The sequence below is a fragment of the Haemaphysalis longicornis genome, unplaced genomic scaffold (assembly GCF_048455015.1).
Source record: "Haemaphysalis longicornis isolate Haplotype H1 unplaced genomic scaffold, Haemaphysalis longicornis Haplotype H1 scaffold_2, whole genome shotgun sequence".
In the NCBI taxonomy this organism is placed as follows: domain Eukaryota; kingdom Metazoa; phylum Arthropoda; class Arachnida; order Ixodida; family Ixodidae; genus Haemaphysalis; species Haemaphysalis longicornis.
Window position 1 is genome coordinate 239,249,904 of NW_027526295.1, and position 23,781 is coordinate 239,273,684.

General features: G+C 49.1%; 1 protein-coding gene across 1 annotated transcript in view; it reads left to right on the forward strand.

Annotated features, from left to right (window-relative positions):
• The window catches only part of LOC144170224 (uncharacterized), an 86,686-nt gene extending 66,370 nt beyond the window's left edge, over positions 1-20,316 (forward strand). The window contains exon 2 of the mRNA XM_077699873.1: positions 15,516-20,316. Within this exon, the coding sequence (XP_077555999.1) occupies positions 15,516-16,024 (509 nt within the window). The 3' untranslated portion in view covers positions 16,025-20,316. The remainder of the gene's footprint in view (positions 1-15,515) is intronic.
• Positions 20,317-23,781: the final 3,465 nt, after the last annotated feature.

Here is a 23,781-nt window from a genome sequence, read left to right on the forward strand (position 1 = left end):
TCTGTTGCGGCGAAAGGTGCTAAAGATATTTTTGTCGCCGTTCTCGGTGCCCATATTTGTCTATCTTCAAAATATGCTTTCCGCAAAGCCAACTTTAGCGACAGCTAGCATTGAAGTGGCTTACCCCCTCTCTTTGTTGATGACACAGACATGGTCTTGTCAATCCAGCCTTGTCTGTAGCATCCTGTGGCCTTCCTTACGTCCCTAACCGATCTGCCACTGGCGGTGCGGCAGTAAAGCGGTGTTCACAAGATGGAGCCTTTCAGCGGTGAAAACCGAGGGAGATAGTGACGTCGCCGCAGACGGACCTCCGCTCGGCCAGCTCCTGCGCTCACACAGAGGGTGTGACTGTCGGACGGAAATCACTGTTTGCCGTCACCAATCTCTACCGAAGAGCAGAGCTGCCACGGAATCGACGGTACCGTCGATTCCGCGTCGGCGGCAGTCTCTGCTAAAGCCCCTACATACTGATCTCGTTATCCGCCTAAAAAGCGGCCGTGGACATGATGCAGGCGCTGCTAGGCTGCTATAATTGCTGCCGCGGGTAGCGAACGACACGCGACGCGCGACGCAGTGGGTGGGGAGACGCGCGCTGGGAGCAGCAGGCCGATGCGCCTATATATACTGGCCGGCTGCTCCCAGCGTTGCTTAACACTACGGCGGATATTCAATTGCCGCTCTCGTAAGCGGCGCGGATGACGATTTTTAATGCAATTTCCCATCACATCATTACCTCCTTTCTCGCATGTGCAGCCTTGCTTAAGCCTTGAGTCCCATTTAGGGGAGTCGTAACAAGCTATAGCTCGAACTGCGCCACTTCGCGGCCGCCGCCCGCACACCGACCGTGCTGGTGGTATGACACGGCTCATTCAGTGCGCCTGTCGTGTGCGCGGCGCGTTTTCGCGTTCAGTGTAATAAAAAGCAATAAAAGTAGAGTTCCTAAAACCGCTCTAGAACATAAATCGCGGCCAGCAGCCCGAGGAGCCATCGAAATCCCGCCGCCTCCACGCCCAAGATCGGATCGTTTGTAGCTCGAGACCAAATGCTCCGACCTCTGATCTGAGCGGTGGGCCTGCGAGGAACCGCGATGTAGGAGTCACGTGGTGCGCTCTCCTACAGCAGTCACACGTCGGATTTATCCGTCGTGTAAATACCCCGACAAATCGGCGCGTACGTAACCTACACGCTCTGGTTTTTGTTATCTATCATCCCACACTCGTACAAATATCCGTGAGTCTGCTTAGACGAGGAGCACAAGACGACACTAACTGACAGTAACATGCGAAGCTGTTTGCAGAAAAGTGACCGTAATATCAAAGCACATTTTGAGGAATTGTGCTGTGTGCCCGTGACCTCTGAAAACATTCATTCATATTATGTCCACGCTCTACGCGTTTCGTCCTATTATTCGTTGCGCCTGGTTGAAGCATCCCATGGAAACGGTGTCGTATACATAGCGTGCATAGGAATACCTCAAAACATTTTCAGCAGTTACTCATCGCGTATTACAGTTTTTCTTGCCTCTCCTCTGGTGGGTCTCAAGAGCGTCAACTAGGGTCATTTTGTGTTGTGTTCAGGCGAATGAAGAGTCCCTAAAGAACTTGCAATTAGTTACGCACTTATGCACGAACGAACACTAAAGTGAGCAACAATACAGGAATGATTCGTAACTTGTGTTTTAATGCGATCTTCCCAACGAGTTCAAACGATGTATCCCGTTTGTTCCCTGCTAAACATGGCTTAGCAATTCACTTCTGAACGTTTTCGGCGATCGTGCTCCGGCGTTGGGGATATCGCCAGAACACACCGGGACTCCGTGCGATCGAACAAAAGCCGCGCATAACGACTCACTCTCAAGCTGAACAATAGCGAAACTTATAACGCGGTATTTCTTTTCGCGCGCGATGTTTCAAGCTGTATTTACGCTCTTTCCGCTCAAAAAATAATCATACAAACTAGCAGCGTTGCGTTTCATTTTTAGCTCGTGACAGCGCCAGCTAGCTCGCTTATGCGGCAGCCACAAGAGCATCTTCGCTTGCTTGAAGATTAATCAGCTGCCCGAGACGGTGGCGGACGCCTCTGCTTTGTGTTTATCGAACAATGTTCGCGCATGCGTCAGTCTCGCGGCCGCCAAATACCGAGAGGAAGACAAACGCGTGAGCGATGGTTTGGCCCGCTTATCGCATCGCGGTTTAGCTTGTTTGGAGGGGAGACAATGGGCGGTGAAGCGCCTCCGCGCAAAAGTGAGAACAAGGAGGTGGAAATCGCGCAAAAGTACGCACAAAACACGCTGCGGCATCGAGAAGCCGAGGGAGCAAGCCGGCGGAGCAGCTAAGCACGCGGATACGCGCGTTGCAGATGTGCGACTCCACGTCGTTTGTCACCCGCTGTAACGAGCACGGCCAGGCGGGCATCTGCCTGTACGCCCCTCTCCCACCCCCGCCTCCCCCTGTTACGCATGCGTACAAATACAGGCGCAAAATCACACAACAGCAAACATGCCGGACGCATATATGTGTACTCTCGGTGCAGCGCAGCTTTCGACGCGAAGTGGCTTTGACTACGGCTTGTGTCGACTTCTCTATACCTGCGCCACACACCGGCCCGCAGCAGAGGCGCCGCTTGGCCGCCCAAGCGATATGCCGGGGCGCGAGACAAGGCGACGCTTACAGGGTTGACGCGCGCGGAAGCGTTCCCGAGAAGAGGCGGTGGAAGAAAAACCCTCAGATGACAATGTCTGGAAGCCCCCTGGTCCCTCTACCATGGTGGACTCATTGTAGACAGAACAGTTGCACTAGTGCTGGGAGTTTTTTTCTTCGGTTTAAAGCTGGCAGTCATAACGACAGGTCTGAAGTGGACGATCGCTTCTTGTGCTTAAACCGCTCACAGGCGTTGTACCTGGACGTGTAGCGCATTCCCTTTCTCTATTTCGGTTGTTTTGCTTAGTTCGGCCATTAGCGTGGCTGAGGTGGAGAGGGGGAGAGAAAGAGAGAGGCGCCCCTTTATCTTGTTGGAGGTATCGCTGATTTCACTGGCCGATTTCCAGCTTTCACCTGAAGTCAGTCCCACTGACCGTTCGGAAGACAGCCGTATTCCCGGAAAACACGCTTCTCCTGCTGGCGGGGGGTACGGGGAGTGGGCGCGCTTTTACGTTTAAGTCTGACTTTTATATCTTCACGGAGCGTTTCCGGAAGAGCCGTACTTCAACGAACTGCTGGACTGTTTTGAAATTTTTTGAGTGGGACGAGGTAGAAAATAGACGAAGCCCGCGGCGTGCCGTTGGGACACCATGGACGGCGATTTTTGTTGAGAGTTCGATTCTGTTTGATGCCTTCTTCCCTTCTGGTAGGGTATGATTAGTTGGGATTAGTATTAATTAGTGGGGGAAACTTGTTATATGCGTACTGCTAACTTGAACATTTTTTTCGCGGGTTAATGAACAGCATCGCAACGGTTGCGGTTACGCCGAGAACATCGAACCTGTCTCGTAAGTCACCCACGTGACAGTGGAGTGTGATGTTATTGTTTCGGGCCACATCTGCTTTTTTTGTAGACAGATATTCTGAACCTCCCGCGTCTAGTACACGCATATACACAACGCATTATTTGTAAGCTCATCAAGTGGAGGCGTTTGGCGACGCTATTGTGTATTTGAGGATGACCGAAACGAAGAAACTATTATCGTATAGGTTTAGCTATATTTCAATGCGTAAAGCCATGCGCTAAAACCATAAGACCTTACCCTAGGCGGGACGCGGTCAATTTTCGACGCCAGACCGGATCGACGATAGTAAAAGGTTTCTGAACACAGTTGACGCGCTTAGCCGCACCACTCAAGTGCCTGGCGGAAAGCACCACACCATCTAAGAGAGCGAACGCTGGGCGACGGTTTCAACCTGATGTTGCTGCTCACTGAGCTGTCCCATAACGTCATTGTACTTGCCCGATTTTTGGTCGCGGATGCTGGTAAGTTTACCACTGCCATTCGATAGGTTCCACTGCCTAACGGTGGGATGTAATTTAAGGTAGCCAGTCGAACATTATTTACACATATTCAATAGACGCAACAGGGGATAATTCTTGTTCGCTTGCTAACAAACTGGTATCAATATCTGAACGTGAGTGCGCCAAAGAATTCAACGCAAAATGTCCCTTTTAGTCGAATCGTTGTCATCTTATTCGCGTGAACGAAATACCGCATTTACTCGATTATAACCAAGCCCTTTTTTTCCAAAATCGTGATTCCCAAAGTGGAGGGGTGCTTAGATTTCGAAAAGCTAAATTACCACCCCACCCCTCCACTTTTTTTTTCGGGCCGTATATCTCAGAGACGGGCAAAAGAAATAATATTCTATTTAAACATTCAAACATTAAAAAGCAAAATAGGTACAGAGAGTGAACCCACCGTTTACATCTGATACTCAGCCAGTCTGTTATGCCGTTTGGGCCGCCGCTCTCAGTATCCCCCAGCAGGTCGTCTTCTGTTCCGTTGAAGTGGTTTGTAATTGAAAACTTCATAAAGGACTTCGCCACAGCGCCAAGTCGGGCCCGCTTCCACGCGTGTCAAATTCACCTTGCGATGGTTGCTTAGAAAAAAGGGTGCTTAGATTCGCATGCAAAACTTTTTTTCCGATATGTTCTCTGAAAGTATACTGGAGGGTGCTTAGAATCAATGGAGTGCTTAAAATCGCGAAAATGCGGTAATTTCAGTACGCAACAATTTGACGCGTATGGACAATGAACCAAATTCATGGTTCATGGACAATGAACCAAAGCACACAAATAGCGCGATTTCTGTCCGTGTAAGTGAAATTGGCGCCTGGCATTATTACAGTAGCAAAGCCTGAAACTGTGTCTTTCACAAATGTACCACTAGCGAGCCATTATTGTATTTCCACTACCCATATCCTTTGTTTTTGCGTGTTCTGGTTCATGTTTTCGTGTTCTCATATCGTTTGTCCATCATTGTACATCCGTCCAAAAATGCCGGTCGTCGTGTGGCGATTTTGTAACCACAGTGTACGTACACTCTTTTCTGGACACACGGCGCCCTTTTGGCGACGTGTAACAACTCACAACGGTATGTGCATCACGCGGCGACACCCCTGCGACTCCGTCTGCTTCTTGTTTTCAAAGCGAGCTCGAAAGGTCGAAGTGCTCTCTGCAGAGCTCGCGGAACCTTTCACGCTGCAAGAAACCAGACGAGCGCACTTCGCTTTTCTTTTCTGCATTTATTCCTCCGATCGTCTTCACAAAGAATACCCGCTCTCGGAGCAATGTGATCTGCCTCGCGTGTATATATCGATTAGCCACGCATGCGCCCTCCCACGGAGCGCGCTCTCCATGTCGCCCATACATGTGACATGTAAGGTGCTTAGTCTTCGCCTAACATCCTTCCGCGATGATGTATGCGTCGCAGACTTTGTTTGTGTTACCTTCTCGGCCACCTGCGCGGCTTCTCAGAGCACAGGTGGCTTCGAAGTCGCTCCATTCCTTCCTCCTCGCACGTTACGTTTGTTCTGTTAGAAAAGCAGCGAATCCCTGCGAGGACGTCGAAGTGCGGACGGTTATTATCTCGTCCGCGCCTTTTAGGGGCGAAGCACCTTAGGACCTCGCTTTGTCCGCGGCTTAATTGTCCCTTGGCGTCCGTGTACACAGTGTTACGCACGCGCGAGGAGCATTGGATTGGATTGGATTGAATTGAATTGTATCGGATTGGATTGGAATTGTATATACTGTACACACGCGTCGTAACTCATTTACATGCGCGAGTGGGCAATGCCACGGGTTATTTACGGTAAGAACGATCCCCAGTGCTTCGCCCACTCGTCATGATTCACTTCGTGGAGATGAGGCATTTTTTTTTTTCCTTTTCTTCGCCGCACTTTCAACGGCATAGTTGGCCGTTAAATTATCACTTCCGTTCCAACATGCCTGTTTTTGCATAAAGCGAAATGATACGGTGGGAATAATGCTCTGCAGCACATAATGGCTGTATATTGAAACAAATGGCGTTGACAAGCAAGCGTTCAAGTGCTACTGGGGAAGATAGCAATAAGAAAATCAGCTCTTTAAACTCGGCTTAAGGTTGCGCGATGCGTTCGTGTACTAGTTGCGCCGTACCCCGTTCGCTGTATTCTCCCTCACATTTGCGAGAAGTTGTTTACGCTTCGGGAAAACCCTGCACAGCGGAGTCAGGCGCCCGCGTCTAAAACATGCGCCGCGAGCAGCCTGACTCGGTTATCGGCGGAGCCGGGAGCGGCGTGGGCAGTATACATCAGGCCAGAAGGATGTGCTCTGTCAGACATGAGCTCGGGCTGCGTGGCTGACACCATATTTCAAAGTGATCCGAAATTCCCCCCTCAGTCGGCACCGTCACGGCGTCGTCGTAGACGACGGGGGCAGAGGGCGGCATCTCATCACTAACGCACACACGATTCGCCGCTGCCCCGCATGGCTCGCTCGATCGAGGGTCAAACGCTCCATTCTGGGCAGCGGCAGCGACGGTGGACGGTTTCGATTAATTCGCGGCGTCGCCAAAAGCGCGAGCGTGATCGTTGCCCTTCTTGTTTCTGCTTTCAAAGGCCGGCGGCCCAGAGCACGTATGGTGCCGTACCGCGCGCGCACTTTCCCGCGGCTCTGTGCGCAACGGAGTCAGCGGCCCGCGCAACAACAGTGGCCGCCAGGCGAACGGAGCAGACGAGCCGGCGGCGGCGGCGGCGGCAGCGAGATGAGAGACCGCCCGCCGCGAGGGGAACGCTCCTCCTTCGGCGCTGTCTTCTTCTCCTTCGCGAGCGTCGCCTCTTCGCGCCAGCGAGGCACAAACACAAGCAAGAAGCGAGCCTGATCCACATATGATCCAGCGCACGGCGCATCCATAAGCCGCCGCCGCCGCCGCAGCCGTGGTCATTATGGGTATGCGCATGCGCTCTCCGGTCACGACCGTTTCTGGAGTCACGTCCGCGATACCCCCCCCTTCGCAGCCTCTCTGCCAGTTCACCGAAGTATTCCTCACCTACCTACCCGTGCCGCGGCGGTTTTGTGCTTTTGAGCGTTGTTGTTTCTTTCGCGGAGCTGCTTATATTTTTCACTCCTCGGCGGTCGCTTTCGTAGGGAGAGACCGGTTCCGAGCCGAGTGCGTACTCGCCGACGGTGCCAGAGCAGCGTACAACGCAGTAGGAAAAGAAAAGCAGCAGTCTCGGCGTCTCATCGATTATCTGCCTCGCGAGAGAGAACACGGGGTGAAAGAGACTAACGACGACAACCAAAGGGAGCAAAACAGTGAGGAAGCGCGCGGCGTGGCAACCGCGTTTCGGGTAAATCGCCGCCGCCGCCGTCGCTGCTGCTCCAATGCGACCCCCCCGGCACCTGCACTCGCCCCCGTGCTTTTCATTTTTTACCCCGGGGCCAACCGTGGTCAAGTCTACGCCGCCAGTCAGCCCGCGGCACAAAGCTCTCGAGAATGCGAGTGCGCGGAGCAATGAATTATAGTTTCTTTTTATTCTCATTTTTTTTCTTCCTTCTGTTTCCACGACAAAGCAACAGCGTGGTTCCTTGTCTTAACTCTCCGTTTCTGTCCTGGGCACAGGCGGGTGCGCTGTTCGTGAGGTGAGTGCTAAGCGGGTCGCGGACCATATCTGCACGCTTCTGCATCGTGGTCGAAGCTACTGATCTCTCTCTGTAATTACACACACACACACACACACACACACACATATATATATATATATATATAAATATATATATATATATATATATATATATATATATATATATATATATATATATATATATATATATATATATATATATATATATATATATATATATATATATATATATATATATATATATATATATATATATATATACGATAGAGAAGTCAAAGTGAAAAACATAACAACATTTATTCTAACGTTTCGACCGGGGGCCGGTCTTTTTCAGACCTCCGACGTTCCTTTATCTTCCACGAACTCCCTCTGACTTAGAAACTCGATGATAGCGAGACACTCCAATACGAATACAATAATTCGCGTCTGCTGAGACTGCACTTGCCATGACAAAATACCAAAAGATAAGCTTCCTTGAAGAAAAGAAACGATGGATAAAAGAAACTCCGCTTTATCCTTGACACGTCCTAGCGCAGCCTATCAGGAACCAGTAGCTTAAACTCGTATCTCTAACATCAAACCGCAACCTAGATAAAATGGGTCACGGAAGGAGCTCGACCGTAGACGAAACTTTCTCACGCCGAACAAACCGCGTTTGGTGTCCGCAGCGCCTTTTAATATCGTGTAACGTTTTTTTTTTTTGTTATTATTATTTAAAATCTTGCATGAGCGCCGAAGGATAGGTCACGTATTTCGGTTGAATCCGTGTATGCCCCCCACTACAATTTAATTCGTGAATACCCAAGATGCGCTACGAGCACTGAGCGTTCGGCCGGAAAACATTACCTAAGCAGCATTTGCACTTGCCGTCTCTGAAAATGCGTAGAGGTTCGATACACGGAATTCTTCGCTTTTAGCTTCTTTGCTTCCGTTTTTTATCGCAAGATGTGATACCCTAGTCCCTATTGGCTTTCTTTAAAATGTGCTCGCGCTTGTGCATGCACATTAATGATGAGCATAGTATGCTTGATGATGATGATGATGTTCATTATGTTCCATGGTGATTGGACATACCTGCTTCCATTCGTAGTCATGGCCGTAGTAGTCAACAACATGATTATCATCATCATAACCATCGTCATCGTCGTCGTCAACCATGTTCACTGAAAGACGAGGGTCTCTGCCGAAATGGGAGGATTCAGTCGAAGACTGCCAGAGGGAGAGAGGGAAAAAACTTTATTTTAGAGCCTGTGTGCAAGGGTCTGTTCGGCTTCCTGGTCTGGTTACCGAGACCTATATAACCCCGGTGTGTTTCTGATGTGGGTTAGTTCCGCGGTTCAATGCAGCCAATGATCTTTCGGTGAAATAATGCTTTTTGTGCCCCCCCCCCCACAAAAAAAAAAAAAAAACATTTTGTTTATGCTTCCAGCCACCTTTGGTATCCGGAGATGCTACACCTCGCCGGACAGATGGGAGCGTTACTTTCTTTCCTGCTCCCATTACGGGATGGTAGCCACTGATAGTAATTTATCCTGTCTTCCCTCCACACCACCGAAATCCCACCTTTGAAGCAACTACGGGATTTAGGTCATGGGGATGAAGAGGCCAGACGAATCCTCCTCTTGAGGTGTGGATTGAAGTGTGATGTGAAGGGAGAGTACAAGAACGCCCGTCCTCCTTTCATGTTGATTTTGTTGAGCAGGGAGCACAAATGGGAAACAGTGATGCCTGGTCTCGCATTGCTGCGCAAACTATGGCGTTCAGGGTGGGGTTGTTGCATGCGGTACACGCTTCGAGAACTGGCATTGAAATAACTTTCTCACTTACAGCGTGACAGCTCGGCGTCATGAAGTTTGGCACCACACTTGCACGGTGCAACGGCACGTTAGCACAATACGTTTTCACCGCTACTACGTTCCTTTCTTGATATCTTAGGAAAAACGTTTCAACGGTGTTGTACATCCGCAATATGAGTATCCACATCATTTCACGTCTTTTCCAACTCCTTCGAACAAAAACAAAAAAGGAATTAGCTTATAGACCTTTTCGTAACAATAAACGACCGAAGTGCCACGAACCAATAGCTGTGCCCGCGCATCCCATCCGAGTCGTTCGTTTCACGGGCCTAAAGAAAGAAATCAAAACACACAGAAGGGGCAGCATACTGCAGGCCTTAATCTATCAGCGCATGCAAGGCCCAAAGAGGAATTCGCACTGAGCATGTCCTTCAGAGCAAGGGTTAGGTTTATTTTATTGTTCACGCGGCGATTCCAAGCAGAATTTGCGAGGAGCAAAGTGCTGTCCATGTATCCGTGCACAAAACGATAAATATAAAAAATTAGGCGAACGAACTGAACGCGAGAAAAAAAAAAGGACATGGAACTGCATGGGCCCGGTACCGTCCTGGAAGCTGGATTCCCCGCCACGAGGGACTACGCGTGCGTGCGCTGGGACCCGTGTGTGTGTGTGAGGGGGGGGGGGGGAGGAGACGGCCAGAAAGATGGCTCCCCATCCCGCGGTGACCATTTGTCAGGGCAAATCCGGATCTCACACGAACTCGGGACCGGTTTGCCAGATTCCGGCGCCGTGCCGCTGCTGCTGCTGCTGACTGAAGGAGAGGAGGGTGTGTATGTGTACGTATATGTATGCATTTGCACGCACTGACTCGCGTGAACTGCCATTCGCGGCCCACGCCGGAGAGCCCGTCAATACAATAAATATGCAAACACGCATGCGCGTATATGCGTACGCTTGGAGACGAGAGCGCACGCAATCATAAGGGCTTCCCCTCCCTCGGTGTGCGCACACATTGGCTCTGGAAACAGAACAGAACGAGTTCACCATGCGGAGACGTTAGCGCGCTATACGGGGAGTTCTAAATGAAGCTCCCTTTGATTGTAGCTCAACACGTGTAGAATCCGTACGGAGCTGTACAGCGGAGTGCGAGAATCCACACGTGTGCGAGGATCCACAAGTGCGCAGGGCCGTGCTCGAACTGGAAACCGTGGTAGCGTAGGAAGTTCCCCAATCAGACATTTTCAAGACCCCGTGTTTCGGCCTTAGCGACAAGAGAAAGTTCAGGTGACTGTGGAAAGCACTCAATAGTAAAAAAAAAAAAATGAATAAGTAGCTCCCTCCGCTGTACGACATTTTGAACGTTGTGAAATATATTGCGGTTCAAAATTGTCTCCCGAAGTGACGTACGTTTAAATGTTTTTGTGGATGGATATAGCGTGCAAACGACGATGAAAGATAAAAAAAAAGAGACCTCGAGGATTAGCTATTTCTGTCGTATTGAGCAATTACGATGAGCGGTGTGCACGTAAAGATCACCTCCGCTAGTAGCTGACGCTTTGAAGTTCACCAAAATAGCCTGCCAAGTACGATGAAGGCGAAAACAAGCATTTTTTGTGTAGAGCGTTGGCCGATAATTTAATCGCCACATCTACATGCCGCATTTCTATCACCTTCTTATGCGTCACGAACCGCGTAAAGCGTCTACAACAATGTCATTTGTCATTATTTCTCAAGGAGCTATCATTATCGCGAAAGAAACAGAAAAGCTTAGATAGAAGACAGAATGGTAAGCCCTGTTAACGTGGAATGGATTACCTTGTATGCGTTTATTGAATGGGTCACCTTATTACCTCGTATTTGCTTAGGAGCCATGAAGACAAGGTACAATTTTGGTTCATTAAAAAGACTGCTTCGTTCCGATAACAAGGATACCAAATTTATTGCAAACTTCAAACAAATAATTGAGATTTTAAAGAGCACACATGACACAGTGGCGGTTCCCCAGTGACTTTTCGGCGATTTCTATGTGACGTCATAAAATCTTGTTAGGACGATTGTATTTCCATGTGACGTCACAAAATCTTGTTATGGCGATTGTATTTCTATGTGACGTCACAAAATCTGGTTAGGGCGATTGTATTTCTATGTGTCGTCACAAAATCTTGTTAGGGCGATTGGATTTCTATGTGCCGTCACAAAATATTGTTAGAGTGATTGGATTTCTATGTGACGTCACAAAATATTGCTAGGGCGATTGGATTTCTATGTGACGTCACAAAATATTGTTAGGGCGATTGGATTTCTATGTGACGTCACTAAATCTTGTTAGGGCTAATGGTGGCCTCCGACTAAGCCGCCAACGAACATGACTAGGTGATTGTAATGGGGCCTCTATCGTTCGATCGTATCACTTGAATGCTAACGAGCAGTTAACACATCTATAACTGCGTCTTTAGTGCTGGCCCATATCACGTCGCTGTGCTGGTTCATATTATGCTGTAGCGCGAAATTTGACAATTCCTTTATATTTGTTGCACTTTTTCGATTAAAGAAACGTCTTCCACAGCTGGAAGGGAGCTGAGTGAGCTACCAGAGGCTATTTCATTCAAAGGGATCAAAGTTGTATTTTGTCTTCATGGCTCTCTTAACGAAGTGAATAAGTGCCGCATGAAATATCCCATGGCAAAACATTCCGCGACGTCTTTCGCGCGCGGCAGCCATGGGCCACCGTGAAGCGTGACCACGTGAGAGACCGAACCCGCCGCGTCGGTCGCTGCATCGACGGCCGCAGTGTCCGCGAGCCATTGCGAGCGAACAACCGCGCGGGAAAAACAAAACAGAGAAAAGGCGTCCGTAGTACAAACCAATAAATTTTCACTCGATAGCTCCGCTTCAGGCGCCGAATGCGCGGCACATACCGAGAAAAGGCTTTCGACCATTTTCTTCTTACTCTTCCAAGCTTGGAGGTTTACTTTTCCTTCTTGAGACCCTCGCTTTTCTCCTCCTCGCTCGAGTCTTGTCTGGCGCTCCTTGCTTCCGACAGCTCATCGCACTCTCCCATTTTTCAAATCTCCCGCCTCCTCCTCTTTCCTTCTCTCTCTCTCCGCCGATTGACATTCCCCTCCTCCTCTCTCCAGGCCGCTCCTTCCCCCCTCAATCCTCCGTCGCGCCACTGCGCCCGCACACAGGTGTGTACAGGTGTACAGTCCCCGCGACGAGATCGGAGATGTGTTCCTTGATTGCCACAACAGAACGCGCTGCGGCGTCGGCGCGGTTTGGGAGTGGCAGGCGAGATTGGCGCTCGTGGACACGTGCGCGCGTCAGGGAGGAGACGAGATTCATTTCGACGATTGCCGACGACGAAGAGGCGACCGACCGACCGACAGTCCGGCAGGAATTACTTTTCGGCGCGAACGAGGACCGAAAATTGCCTCGCCACTTTGAAGCTGCCCGCTGGTGGGGCGCTGTCTGTGCACGCGCGGAGGCAAATCGGTGTCCGATCCGGTCCTCTTCCGCTACCACATGCGAAGAGGACCTTCACCGGGGCCTTTAATTTGCGTGGGGGCGGACGCTGGCTTAAGTGCCGCGTGAAGTAACCGCCCCTCGTCGTCCATGCGTTCGTCGGCGCCCCGTGAACACCTGTTGAAAACGAAAATAGGAAAAAACACGGCGAACTAAACAGCGTTTTAATGATCTCTGGCCGCGTGATCTCGCGGGCGTCATTCTCTAAATACTTATAGCTGTCGTAACGTATCTCCTCGTGCCATCTAGTTCTTGAAATATTCGCGCAAGCATTGAAGACAGGTTGCGAAGTGCGACTTGTTTAGAACACTCGATTACCGACATAGAAGTGTGGAAAGATAAGATTTATGGGTAGTGAAAGCGGCTGATGATACTAGTGGGAACAGAGGAGAGACGGGAACTGTAAAACTAAACACCTTAATCTAGCCGAAATCATCGGCACGAATGTAAACAAAATGCTCTCTCTCTCTCTCTCTCTCTCTCTCTGGAGTTGCTTGCGTTTGGAGGCTCTCTCGCGTTGCTTGCGTATAGCGGCTGCTTGTCAGTTTATCGCATATTTCTGGCTGCTCCAGCGTTTGCGACTGCGGGTAACCTGGGCAATGCCTCAGACGCGAAAGGTGTCGAAACGTCGTACAAAAAGCACTGCGGACAGGCACAGCCGTGCAGGTCAGCCACCTCGTGTTCGTGCCACGCGCCACCGCAGCGGCCCCAGCCGACACTACCTAGGATAAAAGTCCCCTAATCACATCGTACGACCATGACTGACTACTCAATAGTACACCCTTAAGCGACCGAAACTCGAAAACCCCACGAGAGCGCCTTGACATGTCTATCGGGTAGGCTATCGAAGCGGGCGGGAGGAGAAACTCGTCGGCTTTCTCCTCTGGAAGGTGTCGTTGCGGTGCAGCTGCGGCTAGTAGCGGCCCTCCCATGCAATTACGTCGGCCCTCCCTTTCTAAGCGCACGCACGCTGTGGTCGGCCTGCTGCGCCAACCCAGTTATCTGCCCCTTGGACGCGTGGGTCCGTTTACAGCCGCTGAAACCCATCTCAGCACTCGATGGCTTGGGCGGCGGAGCTTTTCAGGAACGAGCACGCTGCACAACTTTGCGACTACTACCAGAAGTTTCACGGGGAAGCTATAGTCGATGTATACCGACATGGCTCCTCTGGTTTCGACATCATCCGTCGCGGTTTCTCGTCCTTTTTTTTTCTTTCTAAAATCTCTCGCGCTGTTCTGCGATTAAAGGGCCACATAGCAAAAAAATCAATACAACTGTGTAACCGCTTCTATCCTCTAGCACAACGTAATGCTCTATTATTTGTTATTATATTTTTTTGCACTGATATGTTGTTGTTGGTGGTGAAGATGACGATGAATAGTCGTTTTTATTAATATTCATGTCATGCCTAGAGAGGCGGAAGCAATTTGCCGAGTGGATGTCAGTTTGCTGGTAGATCCAACTTTTCTTCGTTGCCCAAAAACCATTTCGCAGGTAACCAGAACAAAAATATATCACCTTTATTAAAACACTCCGCTGGCTTCTTGTATACTGCTCAGAAGTGCTTCAAAAAATGTTTATAATGGAGTTATACAGACTGGCCACCAAGTGCGGCATGAATTTTGATGCCTGATTGCGGCGCCATCGATTTTTGTTACAACAGTGTGTTCGCGACGTTTCTGAGCCCGAAATCTCTTGAGGTGCCGTAGGTCAGGGAAAGCCTGAGTGATGTGTGTTCGATGTGAATGTTGCGAACAGGCCGTGCATTTCAAGGTTTAGTCGAGACACGAAAGCAGCTTCTACGTTACATTTCACCAACCATGGTGCCTCAGGCGTGGCGTCACCGAGCCCACGAGCGGTGCTGAACGCCAGCCGCACTGTGACGCAAATAATCATTATTACAAATCAGAATAGTCGGTGCTCTAACGCAATATTCTCGGCGCGTAAGCATCTTTATGCGAATTCTACGAGGAAACCTGCTTGCCCGTTTGTAACTTGATGTATCACGCTTTCGCCGTAGGAGAAAATTCTAATACTGAAAGTAAACGCTAGGGCCATCATATTTTCACATTAAACCGTTCAAGTGTCTTGCCAGCAATGATTTTTCTGAAACAGTGAAGCCGACTTTAACGTACTTGTTGTATATGCTCCTGGCAACATATCCTTCCAGCAATGTGTTTGTTTGTAACAGTGAAACCAATTTTAAAGAGGGTCGCTATAGACAGCTCCATGGTGGCTTACTGATGTACACGAAGTCTTATCGAAAGGTTTGTTAAGGGATCCTAGCGCGTTTCCACTTTGATATCAGACTGCTAATATTGACCTTACACTGTCTTTTTAGCAATGCACTTGTGAGTAGCAGTGAAGCCAACTTTAAGTCGCCAGTTTGTACTTGTGAGTTGTCGCGGCTTCTTTTTTCCCGTTAATTGCAGGGTGCAATTGCCCCAACAAATAAAGGGTGGCCAGAGATCGGCCATAGTGCAAATTCCAATGTACATGCATGATACGCCGACGACTTCCGTCAACTTAACGACGTCGTCTCGCCCCTAATCCTCTTTCGCTCTTCTTCCCTCTGTTGCCACGCAGGCGAGAAGCCGTTCAAGTGCGAGTTTGAAGGCTGCGACCGGCGGTTCGCCAACTCGTCGGACCGCAAGAAGCACTCGCACGTGCACACCTCGGACAAGCCGTACAACTGCAAGATCCGCGGCTGCGACAAGAGCTACACGCACCCGAGCTCGCTGCGCAAGCACATGAAGGTGCACGGCAAGTCGCCCCCGCCGTCGCCCTCCTCGTCGTCCGCCTCGGGCTACGAGAGCGACCCGGGGGCCGCCATGGCCGCAGCGGGCCTCGGCACCGTGACGAGCTCTTGCAACGCCGCGAATCCCGCCGTCGGCGCGCTGACCGGGGCCCCGTCATCGCTGCAGTCCCTCGGGCTGTCGGCGACCGGGCCGCCCCACCAGCTGGCGCCGGCTTCTACGGCCCTGAACGAGTGGTACGTGTGCCAGACGGGCGGCATGCCCACGCCGCCCAGCAACGAGCACTCGCCGCTGGGCGGGCCCCACCACCACCTGCCGCCCCCGCCGCCGCCCTACTGACCCCGGCTGCCGGGGGCCAGCTTCTGAGACCCCCGCCGTCCCCACTACCGCCACCCCTGCAGCAGCGGCAGCAGCAGCAGAGCAGCCACCGAACTCCGAGGGCCCAAAGTGTTCCGACGAGGATAGCCGCCACCCCACCGAATCACGGCACGGACATCATGCTGCTCGCTGTGGCTGCGGCCGTCGCCAGCCCGTTGGAATCGAGAGACTCGCGAGGACAAAAGTGCATCCTTCCGGCACGGTGTTGTGGCTCGGGCCAGTCAGACCCCCGGTTCTACGTCCGCCACAGTGAACCAACTCCGAACGCGCGCCCAAACGCGACTGCAACGGGGAAAGTGCGGAGGACTGCCTCGCCCGCCTGCACGATTTCCCCTCTCGCCTTGCGGAGTGCGATCCCCGGTATTACGTGTCGAGTTCGCTCACTGTGAAACGCACTGCGCCAGAAAATGTGCTCGGTGGGCTTCTCGAAAGGCGCGCTGGTCTTTCAACAGATGTGTGGATCTTCCCTAATGGGCGACTGAGTGGCTTCTAGGCTGGATAGTCAAAATTTCTCGAATACACCATTGAAAAAGAGTGCTTCCGATAAATTGGCGTTAACATCTGCACTACGAATTGACGCAGTGTCATAGAATCATTCATGATGAGATAAAATTAGAGTACAAATAAACTGCTGTCATTTGAAAAGTTGACAGGCCGCGAGTCATATAATTTCTCCATATAGTCTCGTGACATTTAACCCGAAAGTTTGGGACCTGTGCTCTTTTGCGAACTACGAGGCTTCATAAACGCTGTAAGAAATGGATGGCTTTGCAGCCATTGAACAAAGCCAGTCGCAAGACAACACGATCGCACGGCTCAGACAGCGAGGCTGGAGAGAAGGAAACCTGGCACATGTTCGGGCGCAGGAGGTACCAGTCAGTGACAGCGATCACCTCGGCACGAATCGCTGAAAGCGACGTTTGCCGCCAAGTGCGTGCGACCTTTCTGCTGCTGACAGCGCGACTTAAGTCTCGTTCATTACGTCTGAAAAAAAAACAGTGTTTCGTTCTTGTAGTACGTCGCACGTGTGTACTTATGTGGACAGAATTATTTTTGTTCTTTTTGTTTGTGATAGACGCGGCTTTCTAGCAGTGTGTATAGTGACGCATCCTTTGTCGTTTGTACATTTAGCTGAATCGGTGATCTCAGGACGATCATTCTGTGCACTCCTCCCTCCTTTTGTGGGTAAGAGAAGAAGAGAACGAGGTACAACGTAAAAGTAGAGAAGCGCGCGAGAATAGCTTCATCATGCCCACGAAATTTAAAACATGTCTCAGCACCTCCATTTTAATTCCTGTGTGTTTTATTTAAACGTACGGTAACTACGCTTTCCCGGTCTATATCTTAACAGGCTAAGCAGAGCCGAGATTGAAAGCCTCGGCAAATTAAATGGGCCGCGTAAATTTAGTTTTCTTTTGTTTTAGCAGCATCTTTTATTACGTCTGTAAGCATAAAATGCTCGCTGCTTTATCCGACGCATAAAACAGCTAAACCAGCTATACATTCTTAACGGCGTAATGTACTTAGAAGATACTTAAGAAGTGTCAGCCATTTTGACGCCGAATATGAAAACTATGCGGTCGTGCCTATGAGTCGCCAAAACAGGGCCACAGCCTTTTTTTGAGGAAGTCAGGCCAAACATCCTTATTTTCGCTTTAGCGTGATCTCTAAAGTATAGTTCCCTTTCATTTTTTTACCACCAAAGGAGGGCGGTAGAGGCGGACACCTTGTAGAGTCGCAAGAAGTGTTGAGATACACCCACTACCTCATTCTGTGTAGAAAATGCCGCAAGTTGTATTCGCACGTTGATTCCCTGAAAGCGCCATGAATGCACGGAGTGCACATTGAGTGCGTATTGAGTGCACCAGCCTGAGTGCACCTGTGTACCCTTTAGTTACCCCCAACCATCGAAGGCCCGTCGGTCATATTAAACTTAGGAGCTTATACACACTGAAGGGACGTTAAAAACGCGATCTTTGAGCGAGTTGAAGTGAAACGCCAGTGAGAAATTGGCCCGCGTGTGATGTTTGCTCTTAAAATAGGGAGTACAGCAGCTAGCTCGGGAAGGCAGCCGAATTTAGGACTCGCCTATCTAAAAGCTACTCTTCCAGTGTCATTTCACTTAGGTCTATGCCTCGTGCACTCCAACTGAAATCACTTTTAACTGCCAATGGCAGCGTCGGTACCCTGTAGTGTTTCCCGCACACCATGGCACTGTCCATTCAACGATACAAGTAAGCCCTAAATATATGTGTGCAGTCGTCGTAATTCGCTCCTACCCATAGATTTGGCGACAAAAATAAAATTGAATGTTTGCAAGCTATCGAATGGTACAACGGACGAATTACGTTTGAAGGAACAGTAAGAGAAGTTATAGCTTTTAAACTGGGTCCACTAACGATGTTTGAGGGCAGTTGCATCCAGCGGAAGTTGTCTGCAACCCAGTGCACGCCTAACTAAAATCGACAAGAATGATGCGCATTCCTTTACGCAATACGGCTTACCTCTTTTAAAAATACACTTTGAAGAAAAATGCGTCTGTCTTAGGTGGTCGAGTCTACTTTGTGTACCTCATGCCCAAATTAGTGTACACTATCTTTTCCGTACTGCCTGTAGATCTTGTTAGTGCTGTTTTATTTTGTACCTTACGTATTTTTTTCCCAATCGTTAGGCCTAGAAACATATAGCTGCTCGCAGGTAAAACAATGTCAGAGTAGTTCGTGATTGAGCGGCGACTTCGCTGTCATTTAGACTTTCGCGGGAAACCAGCCGCGTATTCGCGGGGAACCAACCGCCGGCCAATCACCAAATGACTCTTACGATATTTTACATGCAGACAGCTTTCTCAATCTGGGCCTTGATTAATAAGGATCTTCTCCGTTGCCTGTATGTTAGACAGTATATAGGTAAACAAAAAGCGCTAGCGTCCCTAGGGCTTGAACTGTGGGCTGCCAGTATACATAGTTGGCGTCATCGTGGCCTCGGAAAAAAATTACGTTCGCGAAACCGAGCCACGGTAAGGCAAGATCAAAACAGCACGTTGCGCACTATTATTCTATTTCCATTTCTTTCCCCCTTAGAAGTAAATTATAATTTTTGTGCAAAGCACGGTTGTAGAAAAGGGATCGGAAGGAGCTACTTAAATCATTAAGCATGTGAACGGTCTGAACAAAACATTACCATAAAGTTCCCTGGGCACTAATAGCATTCTTCAATGTGACAAAAATATTTTGGTGGGTATGGTGCTTGATATATAAGGATGCTGTATTATGTCAAGTGCTTGCTTTCAAAGAAAGAAAAAGGAAACATTCAATCTCGCGCACGCAGTTCGAAGGCACAAACGCAAAGGTATATAGGAAAGATGGAACACCGTAAGATCTAGCGAAATTGCCAGCGCGCTTAAGTGCACACATTCTGCCTTCATGTCCGTGTATTATAAGTCAAAGGTGGGAACACGCTCGAGTCGAGAAGCGTCGTTCCTTCTAGTGCGGCGTTCGCATATGCATTGTCCATTCTGTCTCTGTGTAAGATACCGTCTCCATCGTTATTTTCATTCACTGTGCGTGCGTGTTTTGACGTTGTGCGTGCTGTCGTGCATTCTTTCAAAAGTATGTACAGCGCTGAAACCGACGTGTGATATAATAGCACGCATGTTGCTGAATTTCTCGGGCCAAGCCTCCTCAGGTGACTGACGACGCGTCACCATGACCACACACCTTGGGACCACGTGAAAAAAAAAAGTGGGGTCGCTCCGTAGTGAATGTATCTCGATTCAGCCGGAGACGGACTGTGCTTGTCACGTGACGGAGAAGCGCTGCGTATGTGCGTGCATCGGTGCTGTGACGTCACGATTGTGTGCGATGACTGTGCTTGTTTCTGTGTACCACCAGTGCTGTAAAGAATAGGTGCACCAAATAGTTTTCTTCTCGTCGAAACACGGATGGCGAAGAGGAGAAAAGAAAACAGCGAAAAAAAAAGAAGCGGACAACGTGCCCGGAGAACTTGGTTGTGTGCGTGCGTGCTTGTGTGTGCGTGTGCGTGCGTGTGTACATTTCGAGCTCTCTATTTTATTACGGCGTCGAACACCCCCTCCGCACGGTCGACATCCCGCCGAGAATCGGAAGTGATAGAGCCTGCAATGCGCTCGCCGTTCTATTTTTGCAAAAGGACTTGGACGAAGGGAGAGAAAGTGAAAGTGACACGGAGCATTAAAGCGAAGTGAAAAAAAAACGATGTCGAGTTGCAAAATGGAATCGAACTTTGTCCTGTGTTTCTGCGCTCTGCAGTTGCATGCGGTACCTGTCTGCCTTGTGCACTGTGGATCGTTTGCCATGGTTTAATACCCGGAAGGTCTGAAGGAATTTGGAGGTGAGGACGCTTGGACGGTTGGATGCAAACGTGGGCAGAAGGGAAGAGTCAGAATGGTGACATTTAAAGCAAAATGTTTCGGTTAGGAGAAGAAATATCCTGTTCTTTCCCGGTATCTTTTAACAGTAGTGTACCTTAGCTGCTGTGGCATAAGCTATGCGCATACTTAGAGGTTAGGAACACATTAGTACGCCGTCGGGCTAATGAAGCATCTAGTCATGAAAAATTAGGATTGAGATGAGGTTTGGAGATGGCGCCAGCTTGACCAGAACACACAAAAAAAGTGTGATTGATTCCTCTGTCATAGGAATCGTAAAACATGAAAGTGAAATGTGCAGCGAAACCTGCAGCTGAGCATGATTTGCGGGTCGGCGGCTGTCTTGTGGGTGTGCTTGGCGAGCGACGTCCCGCTGGCGGGTTGCTTCGGAAAAGGTGTACTGGCGTCATTTCCGTGACGGATATGACGTCAGTGAAACGTTGGTGTATCGCAGAATAATACACTTTCGTGTTAAAATATAAAACCGGAAAAGGAACAACCCTAATTATAATGTACTCCTTAGTACTAAAGGTTGCTTCCCCGCAAGATGACCCTGCGTGAAAGGGTGCATCCTTTACAGGCCGCTTGCTTTGTTTACTGGCGTCACTTCCGTGACGGATATGACGTCAGTGAAATCTTTGTGTAACCAGGCATGATACACTGCCGTGTTAAAAATGATAGAGCGTGTAACTAAAAGCCCTTAAACAGGTTAGCAGAACCCATGGTGATGTAGTGATTAGAAGCGTGCAACAAGTATAATTCTGTCCCTCATTATGTGGCTGCGATTGGCGGCCGCTGTTTTTGCAATACATTCACAGTGAAGGTATTCTATGTTATGAGGAAATTGGCTCAATGGTGGCAGATAGCAGGCCGTAAATCGGCGCATTAATTATTTTAACCTTTTTATTGCCAATACCGGTTTATTGTCACTGTAGATTTTGTTATTTTGTTAATTTGATATAATGATAATGGTTCAATATGAAGCCGTGAATGCGGAACAAGCGCTGAACGTCGGTTATGCAGCTTTTTACAGCGACAGCTATATACAGCTTATTATAGTGGGCGCTTTTATTTTGGCGTGTGTTCATCACTATTCGGGCGCGGCCATTTGGGATTTGCCTGTATCACAAGCGCATGTGCCTTGGAATACAAATCTAATAACAAAAAAGTTTCTGCCGGAACAGAAGTTTCGGGGATAGAAACCCGACCTCCCTGGTTCTGAAGCGGTTATCCTAAACATAAACATGAAACATGAACATAAACATCATAAATATATCATTTGGCCTCGAGAAATTCCCTTTACGCTCTATATATGAAATCAAGTGGAACACGGGCGGTGCCAGCAATAAAGAAAAACTAAAGACAAAATGAAGAAAAAAAAAGAAATGCGTGCTCTTATCTCTGCTTATTGGGTCCTTCGCGGCAACAAATAACAGCAGTGTTCCCAACGACCTCTTGTATCTGATTGACCCACGTAGTCTTACAGAAAGAATGATAGATCGTCATCCTGTATAGCCAGCGAGCTCAACCGAAAGTGTGCGTAAAGAACAGATTACCTAAGACCACAGTGTTTGGTAAGCGTCCAAGTGATACATTTGATTGATTGCAGTGAACTTATCGCTGCGTGTAAGTGCCCGACGTTTGGCATGCCATTTAGACTTTCGTTGCACCTCATGTTTTGCGTGTTTCAGTGTGTTTAGTTTTACTTTCGCTTTATATGTGACTGATTCATCCAGGCGATAAATATTTACTAGTAGCGTGGTACGATTGCGGGTGCTTTATTCAAAATTTTTAGCCTATTGTAAGACCCAGGAGGTTCAAGGAAAACGTATCAGAGATTCCAGATTAAGTCCTGGCCGACTTAACTGAATTGTCGTATAGGACCTACGAGTATCCCTATGGCGCAAGCAGTTCGTTCAGGGTACGCCGCTTGCCATGGAAAACATGCGGTGATACAATCTCGTGGAGCCAACACAAGTCAGGCTGCCTGCGTTTCGTTTTCTTAGTGCCCGGGCATGACGCAACAACATTTTTTTGACAGAGGATTTGCCCGCTCATACACCTCTCAGTCAACGACGCAAGGGGTACAAGGTACAAAGACTCGACGAATCCAGGAAAAGCAATGGGCCCCAAGGCCCACAACAGACTAACGAAATTTGATACGTGACGTGCACAGTCTGGTAGAGTCGTTTGCGCCGCGGCACACATGCACTTTATGTTTGTCTCGTTGAATGCGCGATGCGGGGAACGTTCCAGTGCCGAATAACGTTCTACAGGATAAACAGAGAATATGCATTTCCTTCACAGCCCTGTACTCAGTCTATGCCTTCCGAAGGAGATGGAGTATCATGATTATGATGATGATTAGAGGCCCTCCCTTTGTATCGGCACGTCGGTGGGAACCAACCGAGTTGCCTGTGTTATTCTGCTTCTTTGCCCTAGCCTTAACTATGATTTAGCCCCCCTCCCCAGCGGTTTTAAACTCCCTTCAATTCCCATCCTTCCTGCCATTGCACACCTGTTTATCCCCCCCCCCCTCTTCTGTTCTAAATTTCAATTAGGTATATTACCCATATCAAATATGAAGCAAATGCGCCACCTTGTGGTTTTAGTCGGTATAATAAGTTTGTCAAAAATGTTGCACCGGGTATTTACATCTAATACTAAGTAGGCCTCCCCTGCTTACCTTATTAGCCCCTTTTTTAATTATGAGCACCTTTGACCTCCTTTCTACTAGTGCCGCGACATTGCGTAATGCGAGTTGTGGCATTCCTCCCTCCTGTGTAGCAACCACTGGGGAGTCAACAATGCGTTACGACAGATCTGCACCCAAATTTACCCTTTAAAACGCGCGCCATCCTCTAAGGACTGAGTACCAAGCGGCTATCAACGCAATTTCACCTGCAAACAGTGCGGCCTGCCATGGCATCGTTCGCCCCACTTTTATACGTCGTAGTCCATTCCAGCACTGACGGAAAATGGCAAGGCACGTACCCTGCTAGTTTATCTGGGGGTCGTATACGTGCATTTGCGCACAGGAGAGCTGCCTACGCCCGGAAATTTTCTTTCTTCGAAGCGGCAACTTTAGGACGCTCCGTATGAAGTATTGTTTGTGAAGAATCATCGAGTTTGCATAGCCATGCGTAAACAGCTGTTGCTGTCGTCGCGTCCCTCAGGCTTATCGTCTGTTTTTTGTACAGAAAAATACCATCCCAGAGATCCAATCGCAGTGCTTGGAGAAGTATGAATGTTGTTAATCACCAGACAACGGCAGAGAGAGGGCAGGACCGCGTAAGGAAAGTGTGGGCACGAC